Source organism: Ursus arctos, unplaced genomic scaffold (assembly GCF_023065955.2).
Source record: "Ursus arctos isolate Adak ecotype North America unplaced genomic scaffold, UrsArc2.0 scaffold_3, whole genome shotgun sequence".
NCBI classification, from domain to species: Eukaryota; Metazoa; Chordata; class Mammalia; order Carnivora; family Ursidae; genus Ursus; species Ursus arctos.
Window position 1 is genome coordinate 100,756,216 of NW_026622985.1, and position 22,195 is coordinate 100,778,410.

The following is a 22,195-nucleotide window of genomic DNA, read 5'->3' on the forward strand; positions in this document are numbered from 1 at the left end:
TATGACTGCGCAAAGTGATGCTCAATTTCCAAGACCAAGAACGACACAAACGAGGCGATTCTACAGAATTCTACAGAACTTTTTCACCTGCTACCCAGGGCTGCGGCCGAATGCGGGGCTGAATGTGGGAGCCGTTAGTTAGAAGAGGGGACGGGTGTACACACGCGCGCGCGCGCAAAACGGATCCACGGCGCGGCTACGGAGACGCAGACACAAGCACGCCGTGTTGTGGTGCAGAAGGAAAGGTAAACCAGCAGCCGTCCGAGGCCGAGCAGCCGGGACGGCACGGGGTACCCCAGCACCACGGCTTCCAGAAGGAGCTGCCCCGAGCGCGGCGGACGTCGCCTACACCCAAACCCGCGGGGTTCTGAGCTAACGCGAGCGGGGCCGGACAGCGGGGCCGCGGACGGTCGGCACACGGGCGCCGCGGCCGAACCGAGCCCACCACCAGGTACCGCACGCACGCGGGTCTGCCGGACCGGCGTCCGCCCCCCGCTCCGAGAAGAGCGCCGAGGGGACGGCGCAGGTGCCTGCGCGGCATTGCCCGCGCAGAAGTCCGCCGGCCCAACGGCACGGCGCTGCGCCCGCCTGAGCTGGGGCGCGGGGGGCCGCGGGGGGCCGCGGTGCACCCGGCACTGAGGGCTGGGGGCGGCGGGCGCTGGACGCGGCGGGGGGGAGGGGCGGGGGGCGTGGCCGAAAGCGCGGCCGGGCACGGGGGGTGGCGGGGCACGGGGGGTGGCGGGGCACGGGGGGTGGCGGGGCCCGGGAGCGCGGGGCGCTAGGGGGGCGGGGGCGCAGGGCACCGGGGGCGACCGCGGCCGCGGCTGGCAGCACTGCCGCAGGGGGGGGGCGGGGCGCGGGCCGGCTCACCGTGGACTCCCGCACTTGGCTGTGGAAGTGCTGCTCCCGCGCCGACACCTCGTCCTGCCCTTCCATCCTCCCTCATGCCCGCCGCCGCGCCGCCCGCGTCCGCGCGCTCCGCCGCACCATCGCCCGCCGGCCCGGGACGGGAAGAGACTGACAGCCGGCCGCCGACCGCAGGGTCGGTGACCGGGAACCCCGCCGCCTCAGCCGCCTCAGCTGCCGCCCCAGCCGCCGCCTCAGGCGAAGCCTCTCAAGCTGTGGAGGGCGGGCGCGGGGCGGGGCCGGGGAGGGACCTGACGTCAGAGGAAGGCGCTTAGCGTCAGAGGAGCGCGCCGCGTCGTCTGCGAACGGGAGCCGCCGAGGGGCGTGGCCTACTGGGGAGGGGAGGCGGGGCCACGCCCCCGGGAAGTGGAGGCCCGAGCCAGGTTGTCAGGACCAGTACGGAGCGGGTTTGCGGGAGCAGGTTCTTCCTCCTTTAGGGGTAACAGGTGGGTGGCCGGCCAGTCTCCGTGCAGTTCCCGGCAGAAGGGAATCATCGTGGCCCGGCACCCAGCACAGCCTGCAGAGAACTGCGCAGAGTCAAGCAGGAGGTCTCTCCCCGGAAAACTTGCGCTCAGCCAAAGCAGGTCAAAGGCCAGGAGGGACGAGCTTCGGACGCGTTAGGGGCGGACCCCTGGAAACCTGGCTTCTGTGGATCTGATAACGGGTGTCCCCGCCTGGAAGACGTAGATAGACCTGAATGTGAGGCCCTTGCCAACTCGGTAGAGTCGCCCTCTCTGTCCCCGTTGTGTTTTACGACCCCCCGGGACCCTCGGCAGAAGTTTATATTCGGGACCTCCAAACATACCAAACACAGTCATTCATCCCCATTGTACGTTCGGTGTGGGGTTTGTTTTTTGTTGGTTTTTTTTTTTTTTTTTTTTGGATTTTTGCCATGAAGCTGAGTTTGAAGGAATATTTATCATTTTACTTTTGGATTTATTTGACTATAAAGAAGTCATTTAAATTGCTATTGGCTGTGTGATTTGGGGGGCATCTCTAATTGAGAATTCTAAGGAAGTAAAAAAATCTAGCAATTGTTTTCAAATTATTTTAATAATATATGGGCATTTAGATTTTTCAGTATCTTTTGCAATTTTGAGTTAAAATTTTTTTCATGATTCAAAAACAATTTTTTTTCCTACGGTCTCCAAAAAGCTTGTCAAGCCCATATACTTTGCTTATGATGCAGTATGCTGTAAATTGTTGGTAGTGGGAGCACTCAACATGAGGTTTGTTCTGAGGGAGTGCCCCTGCTGCCATAAGTTGATAAGAAACCAGGAATGCTTCCAATGCTTAAATGCAATATTCACTTTTATTTTTAAAATGTCTCAGAGCCCAAAAGAACCAGGGAAAGACAAAGTATCTGAGTCTGTTTTTCTAGACACCCAGACTCTGAGAGCTGGGTTAAATCTCCAAAACAATCTGCATAATTTCTGGGTTAATCTCAACAGATCAGAGGGTAAGCAGATCAGATTTTAAGATGTATGTTATTTAGATGTGTTCCAGAAAGTGGATGCATGCATTTCTGCTCTTTCTAACCCAACCACCAAGCATCTAGATCTTTCTGTTTTCTTTAGCCCTTAGCCCAGGGTAGGAGGCTTCAAAAATGGCCAGAAGCTCACCCCTCCCTATACATTCTCCAGTTTGCTTTGTGGCTTTGCCCCCTCCTTCCATCAAGAAGTGATGTTTATTTTCCACCCCCTTGAACATGGGCCTGAGCAGGTGACTTGCTTTGGCCAAAAGAACAGTAGAAACTATGAAGCTACTTTGAAAAGTGCTTCTGCATCAGGCCTTGTCCCTTCTTACCACCCCTGAGCATCCTCCAGCTGCTACTGTGCAGATCAGTCCCAACCAAGCTAGAGATAGGGATCCCAGTTTTCTCTGTCACCTATCTGACACACTCTTTTCTGCATCCCTCTGAAACAAATCTTCCCAAAACACAGTTTTTCTCCCCTGTTCAATGCATTGCAATGCAGTTATTCTCACTGACTGCAGAATAAAATTAAACTCCTTAACTTGGCATTTAAGAGCTTGACTTTGGGGCCCCACCCCACCCTTCCAGACATACTCCCTACTTCATTCCCTGAAGACCTCTTTGCTACGGCCTGGCTTCCTCCACTCTCTAATCCCCAGTGCTAAGGCCAAGCCCTTTACCTATTCCATATCCTCTTCCCTATTCAGAGTTAGTGCTACCTCCCTTCAGTGTTCACACCAAGACCTTCCTTCTCAGAAAGGGGAACCCTCTTACATGCCGGTGCGAATGCAAGCTGGTATGGCCACTCCAGAAAACAGTATGGCGGTTCCTCCAGAAGTTAAAAATAGAGCTACTGTATGACCCCGCAACCAAACTAGTAGGTATTTATCCAAAGGATATCCAAAGGGTTGCTGGAGGGGAGGTGGGGTGGGGGGTAACTGGGTGATGGGCATTAAGGAGGGCGTGTGATGAAATGAGCACTGGGTGTTATATGCAACTGATGAATCACTGAACTCTACCCCAGAAACTAATAATACACTATATGTTAATTAATTGAATTTAAATTTAAAAAAATAAATAAAAAGACCTTTCTTCTCCACAAAGTCTTTTCTGATGATTCCAGACTCTTCATTCGCACATTCATCCCAAACTGTGGGGATACAATGGAAAGACTGCTGGGGTGCCTGGGTGGCTCAGTTGGTTAAGCATTTGACTTCAGCTGAGGCCATGATCCTGGGGTCCTGGGATCAAGTCCCATATCAGGCTCCCTACTCAATGGGGAATCTGCTTCTCCCTTTCCCTCCATCCCTCCCCCCTGCTTCTGCTCTCACGCTCTCTTGCTCTCTCTCTCAAGCAAAGAAATAAAAAAATTTCTCAAAGAAATAAAGCCTTTAAAAAAAGGAAGGAGGGAGGGAGGGAGGGAGGGAGGGAGGGAGAAAACTGTTTCAGTCCCTGGTCTCATAGAGCTTACAATCCAGGGGTAAAGCAGAAACCTTACAGAGGTTATATTCCTAGCCATTCATTTGACCCTTAGCACACATGTCCTTGTATCTGTGTCTATTGATAGTCAACATATAAGCTGTTTACGGTCTAGGGCATTTTTTCTTGCATCTTGTAAACATCTGTTTACTTCCTGTTACTTCCTGCAATACCTAATAGAATGTCGTGCAGAAAGCAGACACCTAACAAATATTTCTTGGTCAGTAGCTTGGTTGCCCTGAGAAATTTTTCAGACTTCTTCACACTTCAGTATGTCTTCAAAATTCTATACCGATGTAAATAATTGTGGGGGCCTTGCTGGTGCTTCCAACCTTACCGGCCAGATGTCCGTAACGGATTGTTACTCTGTCCTCTGGTTTCCCTGCCATGTCATGTCTTTGAAACTGCTAACATTCCAGATAATTCCCCTCGCTTCACTAGGCCTTGCTTTGATTTTCTTGGTCACAATGAAATGTGAAATGATATAAGGTGACAGAGACCATTCTTTTAACCTCTTTATGCCCTAAACAAAACCAAGCCAAGCAATATTCAGATGTAACTTCTACTCCTTCCAGCCTCTGTCAGAGGTGAGGTTTTTCTCTTTCCCTTAGCCAAATACAGCAAGAGAGACAAGCCAAGGTCTAGAAACAGCCCAGCTATTCCTCCGCAGTGGGATGGGTAAATAAGCTGTGATGTGTTCATGCAATGGAATAATACCCCGGGGTAGAAAAATGAACCAACTACAGCTGCGAGCAAAAATATGGACAAAGCTCTGAAACAGTGCTGAGCAAAAGAACAACGCATACAGTATGATTCCATCTGTATAAAGTTCCAAACCACACAAGACAAAGCAAGGTATTATTTAGGGGTACAAACATGTAGTAGAACTATAGAGAGAGGGGGAGAAGGATCAACTCCCAGGAAGGAAGGTCAGGACAGAGAATGGTGGGAGGGTGTGCGGGGGCTGCAGAGATGACTGTGCTCATTGCTAAGACTTACCATATCTGGGCCCTGAATCTGGCTGTTGCCACTTGCATGATGGATCCCACAGGGTCTCCCCGTCACGTCACTGCAGTGGGTCTCTCTAACTGGCGGAGCCTGGGTCACGTGGCTATACCTGACCCACAAAGAAAGTGAGTATGTGGTATTTTCAGCTTGTTTTGTGGAACGGAGTCCCTGCTTCCCAGGAGAGCGGATTCTCATAACATAGAAAGGGGCTTCTGATATGGTTCAGCCTAAAGGAATTATTTGGTCGAGATAAAGTTCTCTGGTGACCCAGCATTACCAAAGTGTAACATTTAGACTCTCTAAAGAAACAGCTGAACGTTAGGGCTTTGCTAACTGATAACCAGCCAGCGCTGTGCTGGAGACCAGCTCTCAAACACCAGATGTTAATTTTTAGGAATTTTCTGAGCCAGTTGTTAAGCATAACCATTATTTCAAGTTAAGTTATATAAACTTACATCAAATTACATTTTTAAGGGACGCCTAGGTGGTTCCGTCAGTTAAGCATCTGCTTTCGGCTCAGGTCATGATCCTGGGGTCCTGGGATCGAGCCCCGCGTCAGGTTCCCTGCTCAGCGGGAGCCTGCTTCTCCCTCTGCTTGTGCTCCCTCCCGCTCGCTCTCTCTGACAAATAAATAAATAAAATCTTTTTCAAAAAATTATATTTTCTAAAGGTAGCAAATATTCAAAATCCATCATGTCTTAATTACTTTATTATGCTTTACTCTCAGCTGTGCTCTTCAAGTTACTTAACTCTACGGCGGGGTGCTACTCTTCCTTCAACAACTGCACTTCGGCAGCTGGAATCAGCCATGGTGGGAGCATTTACACCACGGAAATCAGCAAAGGATACAAATCAGGCCCCTTTTTCCTCCCCCTTGTAGAGCAATTATTAGTGACAGCATACCATGGGAGCTGCCGAAGTTTTGGAAAGCACCTCGGTGAAGATTTTCCGTATCGGGAACTAATGCCAGCCAGCTGGTCAAAGCTGGTACCCTTTGAGGGAAATTGAGGAGAATGAGACACTCACCTGGCTAATCATCCCAGGTGCCTGGAGAGGTCGAGGGCTCCTCCAGGGTGAATAGGATTTTCTCAAGGAAACAGTTCTTCTTTTTTTTTTTAAAGATTTTATTTATTTATTCGACAGAGATAGAGACAGCCAGTGAGAGAGGGAACACAAGCAGGGGGAGTGGGAGAGGAAGAAGCAGGCTCATAGCAGCGGAGCCTGATGTGGGGCTTGATCCCATAACGCCGGGATCACGCCCTGAGCCGAAGGCAGACGCTTAACCGCTGTGCCACCCAGGCGCCCCATCAAGGAAACAGTTCTAACCCCATGAGAGCACAGCTGGGTCAAGAAACATTCATCACTTCACATTGATCGGAACTCACCAGTGGTTCGTGTATTTGTTGGTCCTCCACAGGGGCCAAATAAAGTCATTGTTCCCTGTCACAAGGGAGACAGCGAGCTCGGGTCCAGGTGCAGAGAGGGGATAGACGTTGTGGGGGTTCATTAGTCTCCTGGAGCTGCCATAACAGAGCCCCTAGGCTGGGCGGAGCCACAGACTCTTGATTTCTCACAGCTCTGGAGGCTGGAAGTCTGACTTGAAGGCGCCGGCGGGGCTGGCTGTCCCTGAGGCTCTGTCTTCTCGGTGTGGTCTCTCTGTGTGTCTGTGTCTCATCTCCTCTTCTTATAAGGACGTGAGTCACATTGAAGTACGACCCTCCCATATGACCGCATTTAACTTAATCACCTCTTTGTGTTTTTTGTTTTGTTGGTTTTTTGGGGTTTTGGGGGGGTTTTGTTTTGTTTTTTTGGAGAGAGAGAGAGAGCAGGGGTCAGGGATGGCGAGAGAGGGAGAGAGAAGAGAATCCCGAGCAGACTCCACGCCCAGCACAGAACCCAACTCGAGGCTCAATCTTATAACCCTAAGATCATGATCTGAACTAAGTCGGATGCTTAACCAACTGAGCCACCCAGGTGCCCCAACTTAATCACCTCTTTGAAGACTCCATCCCAATTAGAGTCACATTCTGAGATCCTGGGATCAGGATGTCCACATGTGAATTTTGAGGGACACAGTTCAGCCCCTAACAGGGAGCATGTTAAAGTTCTTGCCTGACTGTCTGCTTTTCTCAGGGAAATAAACAGCAAGATCGTCCTCCAGAGGGAAGAATGTAGTGTTGGAGGTCCTGGGAGAGAAAAGGTATGACATATCCACCAGGGGTGCTCATAGGAGTAGACACAGTCACTAGAGGGCAGGCAGGGGTGGACAGAGTCACTAGGGTACTAGCAGCGGCAGACACAGTACAGGTGCAGGTAAGGGTGGACAGAGCCCCCGGGGGCAGGCAGGATGGACGACGAGAGGCACATCGTTTCTAGGCAGCAGTAAGCTCTAGCTTGGCGCCAGACCCCAGCATCTAACTGCCCCCTCTGCCCAGTAGTGCCCTGGGCCCTGCTCCCAGTCTTTGTGTTCAATGCTGGCCAGCGTTCGTTAACATCAGTAGATGAACTGCCCCTTTGAAAATGAGATGGGACAGTGCTTATGAACAGTCTCAGTCATTAGAGTACTGGGTTGGAATGCCAGCTTTACGACTTCTTGGTTGTATGGTTTTGGGAAAGTTATTGATCTGCTTTGTGCCTCTGTTTTCTCATCTGTAAGTAATCTGGAAATAATGAAGAGGCTTCGCTGGCATGGTCATTGTGATGAAATGCCATAGTCACAAAGTCCAGAGGCACCCTAAAGTTAGCTGTCATCATCAAGGTCATCTGAAAAACCAGGACCTAAGCATGCATTGTGCTGACATTTACATATTGGGTCATTTATCCACAAAATAGTCACAAATTTCAAGGAAATTCATAGCAAACTTATAACTCTTACACTGGGGATTAAAGAGAAAAAGGTTGCTTAAAATGGAAGAGAGGAGTTTCAATTTGCCAAGATATTGCGTGGCTGTAGTATCCAAGAGTTGGAACTTACAAGAACCAACCAAAGGAAATGAGGGGATGTGGACCTGGCGTTCGAGGGGCTGGGGGCAATTACAGGGAATCACGGGAAATCTACGTCCACAGATAAAAAGAGCATCCCCTCCTCCACTTGCCCTTCAACCCTTGGTGTCAGCTTCTGACTTTGACAAGATTCTGTCTTAGGTGAGTCACATGGTTTTCACCTGCCCTGCTAACTCTCACTGAAGTATGAATAAAGAGAGGCTCAGTCGGTTAAGCATCTGCTCAGGTCATGACCCCGGGGTCCCGGGATCGAGCCCCACATCAGGCTCCCTGCTCAGCGGGGAGCCTGCTTCTCCCTCTGCCTCTGCCCCTTCCCTGTGCTTGTGCTCTCTCTCAGATAAATAAATGAAATCTTTAAAAAAGAAAAAGAAAAGAAAGGGGGACCCACTGAACTCCAAGCAAAGACACCTGTGCAGACGTCTTTAAAGGTTCCCCTTGTAGCATCCACACAAAAATGCCTGATGTCTGATTCAGATACGACCCTGGAGGAGGTGCGCTTCCTCACCGAGGTGTCACTGGTGGCAGGGAGCAAAACAGCAGTAGGGACGACAGCCTGGGCCAACACAGCAGGAGAATGAGGAGGAGATGGGACACGCCGAGGCCGGTCGGGGATGAATCAGAAGAAGGACAGGGCGTGTTGTCGGCCTCGTGGCAGCCACGGTTTTGTCAGGACGGGCTGCCGGCACGAATGTGTCCCTGCGGCTGAGTGGGGCCTGCTGGGGCCCGAAGCCAAGGTGCAGAAACAGTCTGAGAAAGTACCGTTGGCTGGGGGAGCCAGCTCGCAGACGGCTCTAAAGGAGGGAGTTAAGTGCTCAGGAAAAGGGAGGCTGACCTTACACTTTTTATGATAGCTTTTAGTTCTTCTGTCTAAGGAAAACGAAGGAAACGATGAGGAAGGTAGATTTAAGAAGTGAGCCTCTCTCTCCTCTCCCTCAGATCCGCTCTCTGGGTGCAGCCAGGGGTGAGGACTCTGGCCGTTCCTCCTACACACAGAGGAGCGTTGGTTACGCCAGCTGGAGCTATTTTGCCACTGGATACTTTCATTTGACGACTTATCTTGGCTCCGGCACCACATCACCATGCACAGCTCTGTGTCATTCTCCCCGCTGCTTCATTAGTGCTCCATTGACTAGGACTGTTGACATGTATTGATCTACTCATATGTGGATAGACATTCAGAACGTGCGGTTTTTTATTTTCTAGTCTATTGAAAAGAGACCATACCGTATATCCTTTGTACATATCTTTGTGCGCACTTGTGGGAGCCTTGGGGGCAAGGGGGCCACTGGAGAGAATCTCCTCAGGTTTGCTCCAGATGAAGCCAAGGCAGCCCAGGTGCTTTGGGAAAAGGCCACACGGGGCCCAGGCCCTGTCCCAGCAGAGGGTTCCCAGGGACGCCTGGTGGGACAGAGCCAGAGCTGGGAAGGGAAGGGGTCACTTTTGGAGTCTTCACTGGCCCCCAGGCCCGGGGAGGGAGACTGCCTGTAGGGACCTTGGGGAATTCCCCCAGCGGAAGGCAGACCTCATCCAGGCCTCGCTCAGAGCTCTCGCCCCTAGGACAGGCCCAGTGAGGGTAAACAAAGTCAGCAGTGCCTGGCAGGGAGGTCGGTCGGGGCTCTCGGGCTGATTTCAGCGGCTTTAGAAAACACTAATTTAGCCCCTTGAGCCCAGGCCACATGCTTGCAAACTGGGCCCTGGGAGGGAGGGGTGGCGGCAGGAGGGACACAATCCAGGTTCACCGACCGTCATAACGAGTAGTCGCTGTACAAGAACCAGCCCCCAGCTGCCGGCTGTGACCTCCCGGGCACGAGGCCAGCACCTCGGCCAAGCGCTACTTAAGGAGCTAGAAAGGCCTATCTGGGTAGCCTGAAACGCCGACACACACATCTTGGTTGCCGTTTGCGCTCCCGAGCTGCAGCATGCCGAACACCCTGCTGCTGATGTTCCTCTTTTACCGTCTTTTTAACCCAGTGTCCAAGTGAATGTCATGAAATCACTCTATCCAGGAAGTCAGCTCGGTCATGTCCACGACGTAAACTAACAGCAAGCTACAGAGTGCCATCAGGGCGCCCCGACGCTCGCACAACGTGTCCTTCGGGAACTTCCCGCCAGGTCAGCAGGACGTGGGCATCCCCCCAGGGGACGGGACAGAGGAACCGCTCAGCTGTTGCTGGGGACACGTTAGGGTTTGTGAGAGACCGCGGTCTGAGAGGACACAGAAGCATGACTCCATCCCCGCAGGTCTTGCTGATTCGTGCGTTTGCCTTCTGGGAAGGTTTCTTTGACCATAACACATAAAGACAAGCACACAAACAAAACATGAGTCTGACACCCTACGCAGCTCTATGTTTTAACGTGATGTACGGCACAACCGAAGTTCTTGCTGTCATTGTTTATGTATCTGTGTGTACGTCTTGTCTCCGTTAGTATCCGCTCCGGAAGGGCAGGGCCAGGCCCTGTAATTTCTCTCTCTGCTGTTGCCACCGTTCCCCCCGGGCCGCATGGGAAAAGCTTGCTGTAGGCCATGACTCGGAGGTCACAGACAGTAACGGACTCCTCGAAACACCTTGCTTGCTCAGCTCATCAAGAAATCTTCAAAGGAGGCCAAATGCCCTCCAAGCCGAACACTTAAAAATTCAACACAGGAACCACAGACGCAAGCCCTTGCTTGGAAGATGCTGCTGGTAGAAAAGGCTTTATTAGCTCACCCGTTTGTGTGATGAGAGTGGTGTGTGCCTGGACTGGCAGGGTTGGAAACATTGACAGGAGGTTGGGATCTGTCCCTGACAAAGGCTGACACCTGGGCTGCAGCCTTGAGCTCTCCCACCTCCCCCTGGCTCGGCCAGACGGCTCCCACCTGCCTGCCACCCATCCTCTTGGGAGGGGGGACTTGGAGGAGGCAGCCTAGCGGCTCTGGGAGCCCGGGCGGAGCTAGGGGGCAGTCGTGCTGCACGAGCCGCTCAGGACACAGCACCCGCCGTATTGCAGGCGCAGCGGCTTGGGACTTGCGGCCTCCGGAGCCGAGTCTCTCTCTCCTGTCCCTGGAGCTCCTAGGCTTTGAGCTAGGAGCCCCTCACAAGTCAGAGTACTGACATATTTTGGTGCAAAGATGATGCTATTTATCCTGCTTATCTTTACGCTTCATTTTTCCTTCATCGTGGACTTAGCCCAGATCTTAGGGCAATGTCTTATAATGGAATCAACAGACGAGGTTACACAGAAGGAAGCTGGGGCTGGGAGGGGTCAGTGCTCAGCACATGGTCCCCAGGAGCACGGTCTTGTCCCAGCACAGGCTGGGCGGCCTGCCTCTCCGTCCTCCTTGCTGCCCCCGTGGGCTCTCCCACTGGGAGCCCCACCGAGCCAGCCGCACGCCTCCCTGGGGAATAGGTCTTGACGTGGGATGGCCTCCCAGCTGGGCCTGACCAGCCCATCACTGAGAACACCCTGCTTGTATGTGGTATTTGGTAGCCCACGAAGCACGTGTTACTCATTATTTAAATTCACAGTAACCCACCGAGGTAAACTAGGGTTATTGTCCTTTTTCAACAGATGAGGAATCTGAAATATAAGGTGAATAGCACACCCAGGCTGACCCAGCAAATGAGTGTAGAGGCAGGAGGCTCTGAACTCCTAACCTCTGTCCCAAGCCCAGAGCCTTCTATGACGTGCCCACGGCCAATCCAGGAGAAAGGGAGAGAGCGGGGGATGCGAGTGGGGGCAGCACAGACATATGGATGTAGACACGGTTGTAGTGGAGACAGATGTAGCTATGCTACGGTATGGACCTAGAGATCATAAGTGTAGTGACAGTCATTGATACGCTGTGACTATCGGTCCGGTGACAGTTATGGATGCAGAGGTGAACATATAGATAGACATTGACAGATAGAGGCAGAGACAGAGGCAGATACAAAGTGCTCCTCTGAGCTGGCCAAATTAAAATTCTTCTTTTTAAAGATTTTATTTATTTAGTTGAGTGAGAGAGTGCAGAGAGAGAGAGAGAAGGCACACTAGCAGGGAGAGCCGCAGAGGGAGAGGAAGAAGCAGACTCCCCACTGAGCAGGGAGCCTGATGTGGGGCTCGATTCCGGGACCCTGGGATCATGACCTGAGCTGAAGGCAGACACTTAACAGACTGAACCACCCAGGCGCCCCCCAAGTTAAGATTCCAATATGCAACTAGAAAGCCCGGGTCTAGATACTATAGCCCCTGGCTTCCTCCAGTCCACGGACCTCCTTGCTGAACGGAGGCCACACCAGGGAGTACACGATGCTGGTTCCATAGACTGAAAGGCATGATAAAATTTCCCTCTTTCTTGTTCATCAAAATCAACACTCTATATAGTTAGAAAATTTTGGAGCTTCCTGGGACAGCGTGGGAGACTAATTTATAAATAGTTCTCTTTGTCTTTATATATGCAAGGATAGAAGGGAAGCTCAAAAAAAAACAGTAAAATATTTGTTACATGTTTTACTATTATAAAATTAAATTTTAATTTAAGAGCTTCGATACATTTCTAACCATGGTAGATTTTAAGGTAATTATGTGTCTCTTCAGTAATATATTTGCTATCAACTTATTGCATAAAAGGATTGCTTGTGAATTCAAAATTATTTTTAGATTTATAGCCCTTTCAAGTGAAAAAGGGGTTTTTCAGAAATACTTCCGATTTCCAATGTCTGGTGAATCTTCCATTTGCCATCAATAATGCCTCCTACAGAAATCCTCCTTCATATAAATCCAGCCTGACATTCCTATAACGCACAGTGCAAGAGTGCTCTTAGGGCAAGAAATAATATCCGTGTGAATTATATTAGGCCAGCCTGTGGGAAACATTCATCCCACAATTTATGAATTCAGATGCTCCCAGAATATGCTTTGGTATTCTAAGGAAACGTAGGTGTTTTCATTTTCGTTGGCTGTCTTGATAAATGTTTATTGTGGGCACTGTGAAAACTGCTGATCTGCAAAACCATTTTTGTACTCACGTGTTTGCCTGCCTCTAATGTTTATTGCTCCCATTATCAAAATTGTACAGCTCTATTCTGCAGCCTAAGGTTGTTTGCTGTTGTGATTTTTTCCAACATAACGACGTTGTGAGTGGCATCGGTGGAAGCCTCGAAGTCCGATGCCCGGCTGCACACCTGCCTGGGCTCAGTCTGTCCGGGGGGAGCTGGGGAGGACGGCAAACACAGGTCTGGCTGGAGAGACTGTCCTCTTACTTTATGTCACTGCATGTGCTGTGCAGTGTTGTGTCGTGTTGCATTATGCTGCCTGTAGTATACTGTATCATATTGTCCGGAGACCACAGAGTCACTGTTGCAATGCAGAAAATAATAATTTTGTGGGGACTGAGGGTAGAGTAAGTGTTTGGGCTAAATGATACACACCATCTACACTGTCTACACCCACTGAGCAGTTGCTACTCTCTTCACTTTGTCCTGCACTGTATCATTACAATATGGGGTTTGATGGGGCACGTGGGTGGCAGTCGGTTAAGCGTCCGACTCTTGATTTCGGCTCAGGTCACGATCTCAGGGCAGTGTTGGGCTCCACACTCAGTGGGGAGTCTGCTTGAGTTTCTCTCTCTCTCTCCCCCTCTGCCCCCTCCCACTGGTCGCTCTCTCTCTCTCTCAAATAAATAAATAAATCTTTTTTAAAAATGTGGGGTTTGATTTGTTCATTTGGTTGTTTTAAAACTTGAAGTCTGGGATCTCAAAACTTACCCAGCCTGCTGCCTCTGGGTAAGTGTGTGTGTGTGTGTGTGTGTGTGTGTGTGTGTGTCCTGAAGATCCCAGGGAACTGGGATGCTACAATTTATCTTCATAACCAGTTCTAATGCCCGAGCTCCTGAGTCAGCAGCCTTTATTAATACAAGTGAGGAGGCTCGATTCCTCTCAGGCTACACACTCAGTCCTTCCCACAGTGACTTCTGTCTTGCTTAGCTCCTGGTCTGCACCTGGGAGTGGGATTTAACCTGTTATTTGAATAATATTTATAAGAAAAGGTATGCAAATAAACATGTAGCATTAAATGAAGAATTATTTGTGAAAGCCGCTCAATCACTTCCTGTAGTTAGCTCACTGAAAAGGAACCATACACTCTCCTTTTTCTGAAAGATTTTTTTCAGAAGCATTAGAAATCCAAGTGGGAATAAATCAGATTAATTTTCAAAATTAGCAGGGATAAGCTTTATTCTGAAATCATGAATGTTCTCTTTTAATTAAATTCAAATGCGGTTAATCCGTCTTAGGCATGTTGTAATATTAAATAGTAGACGGGCACGTGGCAGGGGGAAGCCGCGAATACCCTTAATCCCTGTAAATAATTAGACCGGTTGGCTTATAAAGCATAATGTCTAACATTGTAAAAATCCCAACCTTCTACTTCTGTCTCATTGGCAAAAATAATCAGGCTTGTGCTAGGCACACACACTAACACAGGAATTCAGTATTGTTGAAGGACACGCCGAGGAGGTACAGAGCCCCCGTTAGCTGGCAACGGTTTGTTCAGCTTGGTGTTCCTCTTCCCAAAAGCATATCAAGAAAATCATTAGATTAGCAGCTCTCACAATATGCTACTGCTCAGCCAGGTCATCAGCCAAGCGGTAGGGACAGGAGTGCCCCACCGACACCAGACAAGAAGCAGAGCAAACTAGCACCTCAAAGTCTCTGAACATTCGACTCTTCTCAGATCCCCAGCTCACAAAATAGGCCAGGAGCTGTATGCTGACCCTACACAGAATGACCACCTGCCGCCAAAATAAAAGCTTTGTGCTGCACCCAGAGTCCCCAGTCCAAGAGCCGAGATGTCTGCAGACAGTTGAAGATCACCTGTCACACCCGGAACTAGAAATGTCACAACAAATGAGAAAAGACAACTGGTGCCAACAACAAAATCAGATGCTGAAATTAGCGGTTAAGAATTTTGAAGTGGACATCAATAAAAATGCCCCAAGGAGTAATTACAAATTCTCTGAAAACAAATACAAATTAGAAACCTCAGCAAAGAAATAAAATTATTTTAAAAAATGAAAACCATGATTTCCGTGTCCACTTCTTTATTCCAGAAGCTCCTTTCTGAGGAAGCGAGCAGCTTAGCGCCGTCTCTGTCCACTTCGGCCACCGTGGCGTACCCCGGCCTGAGCCAGAGAGTACAGAAGAAGACGGTGCCGCCCCTCGACCTCATCTTCGGGTCCTTGCAGAATAGCCCCTGGACTCAGGTGTGGCGCTACGAGCACGTGAACCGGCGAGTAGAGGGCTAGATCATTGACAAGTGCACGAGCCTTGGATGACGCAGAAGAGATTTATTCTAAAAGTCAGGAAAACAACGGGCTCAGATCATGCTAAAAGGGGATGATGTTACTCTGCTCCAAAGTGTCTCCAACTAGAGATGATCAACAAAGTGAGAAATTCTAGGGAAGGCCACAGAGTTTGCTTTTTTGAGGTGTCGTTTGTTGGGAGGGTAGTCCAAAAAAAATTTGTTCATACTGTTTTTTTTAAGATTTTATTTATTTATTTGACAGACAGAGAGCAAAACGGGGGGAGGGGCAGAGGAAGAGGGAGAAACAGGCTCCCCGCTGAGCAGGAAGCCCAATGCGGGACTGGATCCCAGAACCCCAGGATCATGACCCGAGCCGAAAGGAGACTCTTAACCAACTGAGCCAGCCAGGCGCCCCATGTTCATACTGTTTTGATTACCTTTATATTATTACCAGATGACAATAAATGCTGTGAGGTGGTTTTTACCTAAAAAAGTAGTAATAGTAAATAGAGAATGAAAATTATAGAACTGGAAAAAAAAAACGGTAACTAAAATGGAAAACTGACTGGCCAGGCTCACAGTGCAGTAGAAACGACAGACGAGAAATCAGTGAACCTGAGGACAGAGCAGTGGAATTTACACCACCTCAACAATAGAGAGAAAGTGACAGAAAGACATGCACAGAGTTTCAGGGACTATGGGACAATAATTAGAGATCCAACATTCATTTCCTGAGAGTCCCAGAAGGAAAGGGAAGAAGGGTAGAGCTGCAAGCGGATTTAAGGAAACATTGGCTGAAAACCTGGGAAATTTGGTAAAATACATAAATCTCCAGACTCAAGAAATTAAGTAACCTTAGACAGGCTAAGCCCCCCAAAATTCATTGAAGATGCGTCAAAATTAAACTTCTGGAAACTGCAGACCAAGAAAAAATCTTGAAAGCAGCCAGAGGGAAATCACAAAGTACCCATAAAGGAACACCAATTCAAAGGACAGCGGGTTTCTTGTCTGAAACCACAGAGCCCAGAAGGAAGCGGCATGATGTTTTTCAGGTCCTGGAAGAAAAGAGCTGTCAGCCACAAATTCTCTATCCTCCGTGAAACTACCTTTGAGAAGTGAAGGGAAAATAGAGACATTCTGAGAAGAAGAAAAATGGAAACGTGTGGTCACTTGCAGAACGGCCACAGGAAGTCCTCGGAAGCTCAGGGCAATGAGGCAGGCAGGGGCCCCGGGGACATCAGCAAGGACAGCGACGGGAAGATCAGAAACTGGCAAATATCATAGGCCTGCCTTTTCCTCGTGAGTTCTGTGCATCATCTTTGATGATTGAAACAAAAATTGTAACACCATTTGATATTCGGGACCATGATATGTGAGAGTGAGGGAAGAAAAGCAGCCTAAATGGAATCAGGGGTGGACGCTTCACGTCAAGAGGAAGAACGGGGGCCGTGGAGTCTACACTCCCTGAACGCTCATCTGAAGAGACTGACCAACTGAACTACAACACGGAAAGCTCATATCAGATTTGGGGAAAGCACACTCAAACATGCATGCTTAGCTCTGTATCGCTGAGACCCACTGCTTGATTGAACAGTATTTAAAATGTATGAGCACTTAAAATGTGTGGACAGAAAAATCTCTCACGTATTTTTCCCTTGATTTAGCAATAGTCAAACCTGCAAATGCATAAATTTATCCTAAGTGATTGCAAAGATGGCGACTTGCATCCTGATGACTCCCTCTGTCTGCAGTCAGAGATTCTAAAAACCGTTACCTGATAAGCCCTCACTCTGTAGGGCACACGTCCAGAAGGTCTTACTCTGCATGCGAAGTGGCTTGTGACCTTCTCTTTTGCCTGGAGCAGGAGTACTGCCTTTTTCCTCCACGCTGTGTTTCAACAACCACCTGAAATTGGATGAAAAGAGAGGATGTGCTTAGCCGGCGGTCGAGCCGCAGAGACGCAGCAGCAAACGCCAGACTGGGAAAAGGGATGGGGACGCTAACAGACGCCAGGGAGGCAGCCCTGCAGCCAGAGCCCACTCATGGGTGGACAGCTGCCGGGAGGATGGCCCTGCCTCGGGGGACTGTGGTCTCCCCGCTCGCCCCCTCAGACTACGGATTGGCCATCTCGGGGCTCTTCCTCCAAGGGGCAGCCTCGGGGGCATCCTGGTGAGGCTGGTGTGGTCTCCACCACTCTGTTTCCGGGCCCTGTGGATGGCGGTTGCCCCACACCTGCCGGACTTCTGTGAGGTCGAGGTTCCATGTACCCCAACTGGACAGCCTGAGCTGTTTCACTCTAGGCTGACCCGCCTGGGCCCTCACCGGCCTCTGTCTCAGGTCCTGCTTCCAGTCCTGCCTCTCCCTTAGGGATCCCGGCTGTGCAGGGTCCAGGAGAGTCGCTGGCGCCCTAGCACCCTGCTGTGGAAGACAGAAGCTTGACCACAAGAAGGTGCCCTCAGGCGTTCTCATCGGAAGGCTCTACTGTGGTCAGGGGTCCCCTTCCAGCCTGTGAGGGGGAGACCAGCCTTGCCCTCCAGTCCCCCAATCCAGCAGCCATGGTAACGATACAATAACGTGGGTGTGTCCCTCACACTGAATTCGCTCTAGGTCCTCTGCTGAAATCGAGTTTCTGACCTGTAAAGCTCAGGGCAAGAGCCTGAACAATGAAAAATTCACTGAGTTAATGAATCTGACCCTGGGAGACCCTTCCCTGGAGAAGCATGCTCTTGACTGCGGCCCAACCGATGGGCAGGAGCCGGCCCTCAGTCATGTGAAAGCTAGACGGGGAATAAGCAGGAGCCATTAAAGGAAGGCACACCGCTGGGGAAAAGCTGGAGACGTGGAAACTTGCCCTGGGGCCTGGGCCCCTGCGGCCTCCCTGGGCCATTCAACTGGAGAAAGACGCCTGCACCCGTCAGCCCCACCTACCCTCTGCCGGCACCTGTGCTTTCGGCTCGAAAGGCAGATAGGACTCTCTTGGTACCCATTTGTGTGTAGACGTAATGCCACACACACAAAAAAAAAAAAACTCACTAAATTCAGAATTATTCAGAGAAAAAAATAGAATCCAGAATACTGTGAGCTCCCCTGGAAAAGTAGAAGGGACAGTTGTGGAAGTGTTAATATTTCTACTGTGTTGAGACCACACTTCAAGTGTCAGGTTTCCATGTTATTGTGAGATATATATATAAACAGAGGAATTATTATAATTCCGTCATAATTTGCTACTTGACCAAAATAAACTAATAAGATAAATAAATACGGCTGCTTTTGCCCAACTGACTAATATGACCTGAATGGGAATAAAATATCGGATGAGCTGGAGACACCACGTTGAAACTGGGTTAGCGACAGAAACTCAGTGTGCTGTTTTGATATAATTAACGTGATGATTTAATGTGTTTTTAGCTCAGAATCGTCGTAAGGAGTTTTTTTGTAATAGCGTAGAAATGAATCCACACTCGTCCGGGCTGCAGAGGAATAAAAGGTTGTCATATTTTTGAGTTCTCTTGGCAGAGCAATCCATCTCGCACTGCGCAGGAGAACGGAGATGTTGTTCTTCCCATCATTCACGGTCATTATTTAACGTGGGGCAACGGCCACAGTCTTCATTAATATATTAACCTATGGCTCAAAAAGGCCTTGCAGTAAACCAAACGAGGACTCCTCATGACGGGTTTATATCGCGGGGCTTGGAGAGATTGACCATCAGAAACACTGACCTCAGGGATAAGCCTAATGTTAGCTGCGGATGGTAGGAGCCCAGCGAGCAAGCGGGGAGGAGGCCGGCCCAGCCCTGGCTCACGAGGCCGCCCAGTGCGTGGTAGAGCGCCGGTTAAGAACGGACCCAATGCAGCACCTTGCAGCTTGAGAAAGAAGTGGGAGAGCCGCTGCTTGGCCTCGGCTTCTGCTCGTTCCGTGGCAGCCCCACCAGCCTCCTGGCCTTTGTCCAGCTGCCGGCCTTTGCCTGGACCGCACTCCTTGCTCTTCCCCGGGCAACTTCCTTTAGGGAAACATGGAAGAGAGAGATCGAGACCGAACATCGCCTCGCTGAGGCCTCCTCTCGCCACATTTAAAGATCGAAGCCCACACCAGCCAGAGCTGCCCCTTCAAGGCTTTGTTTTTGGCCACATGCGTGTCATTGACATGCAATGTATCTTATTCATTTGATTTTCATTTCTCTCCCCTGAAAAGTGAATTCCATAAGGTCCATAAAGGAAGGAGGATGAGTCAGAGCCCCCAAGCAAGAAACAGAGGGAACCTGGAATTAGCTTCTTTGAGGACAATTTATTAACAGAGGTATTTCCCAACATGTGGATGGAGGCGGGGAAGGCTGGAGTGAGGCAGCGTCCCAGGGCTCAGCTATATGCACTCCCCCAACTCCACAGCCACTCCTCAATGCCCACCCTAACCAGAAATCAGAGGGCGGGGGCTCCACTGAATCAGCCTTCAGGACACAAAAGGGCAAAGGGTAGAGGGGCATCTGCAAGGTGACACAGAAGGGAAGTCGGGTTTGTCCGCTGTTGAATTTCCATCACCACTGGTGTATAGGACATCCAAGTGTCCTGGGGCTTCTGTAACAAAGGACCACATGCTGGGGGCTTAAAACAATTGAAACACATTCTCTCATGGTTCTGGTGGCCAAAAGACTGAAATGAAAATTTCAGCAGGGCCGCACTCCCTCAGAAGACTCCAGAAAAGAAACTGTCCCACGCCTCTCTGCTAGCTCCTTGTGGATGCAGGCACACCCTGGCATTCCTTCTCTTGTCAACATGCCACTCCAGTCGTGGCCTCCGTCTCCACAGGGCCATCTCCGTGTGTGTCTGCCTCTGTGTCTGTCCTTATAAGGACACCAGTCAGGGGCTCACCCTAACTGAGCATGACCTCAACTTCATGACATGTGGGAAGATCCTATTTCCAAATAAGGTTGCAGTCACAGGTCCTGGGTTGAACACTTCAACACAGTTCAACCCACAGTCATGAGTACAATTCACACAATCCATGTGTGAATTGTACTCTCCTGAAAATAAAAAAGAAAAGAGTAGTAAAGTTTGGGGGAAATTCGACCAGGTCATTAAAGGGCCTCATTCCGTTATATACCTTTTTTTCTTTTCTTGATGTTATGTCACATTATGGGCACCAGTAAATCTCCAAGAGAAGCCAAAGGACAGGATTTAGTGCCAGAAAGAAATCCTGAAAAAAAAATTTTTTTTAAATCAAAACCCCAAGGAACTAGAAGCAGGAAGGGCAGCATACAGTCCAGGCAGAGGACCCAGGAGAGGTTCAGAGCTCAGCAGCATGGCATTCGCGATGGGAGTAAGTCATCCCCTCACCCCTGCATGCACGGCACAGGGACCAGCCTCCCCTCATGAGGGCTCTTCTCTAAAGAAACAGAATGGCTCCAAGGCACTGCTGGGTCTCCCAACCACCCACCCTGAAGCGAAGCCCAACACGGACGAGCCTCCACAGAGATGCGAAGCCCTCTCTCAACACGCTGGTGCCTCCGTCCTGGCTCAGAGGCCCACAGAGAACAGCCGGATGTTCCCAGGAAACCAGAAATATGAATGAGAAAGAGCAAGAAAACAGGAAAAATAAAACCAAGAAACCATATGTACCTATGGTCCCAAGTCAATTAAAAAATTACAGTGTGGGGGGCGCCTGGGTGGCATAGCGGTTAAGCGTCTGCCTTCGGCTCAGGGCGTGATCCCAGCGTTATGGGATCGAGCCCCACATCAGGCTCCTCCGCTATGAGCCTGCTTCTTCATCTCCCACTCCCCCTGCTTGTGTTCCCTCTCTCGCTGGCTGTCTCTATCCTGTTGAATAAATAAATAAAATCTTTAAAAAAAAAATTACAGTGTGGGGCACGTGGCTGGCTCAGTCAGAAGAGTGCGTGACTCTGGGTCTCTAGGTCGTCGGTCTGAGCCCCACATTGCATGTAGAGATTACTTAAATAAATAAATAAACTTAAGAAAACTACACACAGGGTGTTCGTAAATACATCAACATACGTGTGTTTATACGTGTGTATCTGTGCGGTGCGAGAACGTGTGGTGGTACATACATGTGTTTATACGTGTGTATCTGTGCGGTGCGTTTACGTGTGGTGGTACATACATGTGTTTATACGTGTGTATCTGCGGTGCGCGTACGTGTGGTGGTACATACGTGTGTTTATACGTGTGTACCTGTGCGGTGCGAGAACGTGTGGTGGTACACACGTGTGTTTATACGTGTGTACCTGTGCGGTGCGAGAACGTGTGGTGGTACACACGTGTGTTTATACGTGTGTACCTGTGCGGTGCGAGAACGTGTGGTGGTACACACGTGTGTTTATACGTGTGTACCTGTGCGGTGCGAGAACGTGTGGTGGTACACACGTGTGTTTATACGTGTGTACCTGTGCGGTGCGAGAACGTGTGGTGGTACACACGTGTGTTTATACGTGTGTATCTGTGCGGTGCGCGTACGTGTGGTGGTACATACGTGTGTTTATACGTGTGTACCTGTGCGGTGCGCGTACGTGTGGTGGTACATACGTGTGTTTATACGTGTGTACCTGTGCGGTGCGAGAACGTGTGGTGGTACATACGTGTGTTTATACGTGTGTACCTGTGCGGTGCGAGAACGTGTGGTGGTACATACGTGTGTTTATACGTGTGTACCTGTGCGGTGCGCGTACGTGTGGTGGTACATACGTGTGTTTATACGTGTGTACCTGTGCGGTGCGCGTACGTGTGGTGGTACATACGTGTGTTTATACGTGTGTACCTGTGCGGTGCGCGTACGTGTGGTGGTACATACGTGTGTTTATACGTGTGTACCTGTGCGGTGCGCGTACGTGTGGTGGTACATACGTGTGTTTATACGTGTGTACCTGTGCGGTGCGCGTACGTGTGGTGGTACTTTGTTGTTGTTTTCAGTGGGTTTCCCTCGTGACATGATGTGGAGCATCTTCTCATGAGTTTATTTGCCATCTGTGCATCTTCTCTGATTAGATGTCTGTTCAGAACTTTTGCCCATTTCTTAATTGGGTTGTTTATTTTCTTATTGTCGAGTGTTCAG

The 22,195-nt window shown here is 50.0% G+C and overlaps 1 protein-coding gene and 1 pseudogene across 3 annotated transcripts in view; one reads left to right on the forward strand and one right to left on the reverse strand.

Annotated features, from left to right (window-relative positions):
• The window catches only part of LMBR1 (limb development membrane protein 1), a 180,989-nt gene extending 179,851 nt beyond the window's left edge, over positions 1-1,138 (reverse strand). For all 3 annotated transcript variants that reach the window (XM_026479220.4, XM_057304482.1, XM_026479222.4), the window contains exon 1: positions 871-1,138. In XM_026479220.4, coding sequence (XP_026335005.1) covers positions 871-936 — 66 coding nt within the window. In that variant the 5' untranslated portion in view covers positions 937-1,138. The remainder of the gene's footprint in view (positions 1-870) is intronic.
• A 7,343-nt stretch (positions 1,139-8,481) lies between these two features.
• Positions 8,482-15,260, forward strand: LOC130542127 (small nuclear ribonucleoprotein E-like; annotated as a pseudogene).
• The last annotated feature ends 6,935 nt before the right edge of the window (positions 15,261-22,195 follow it).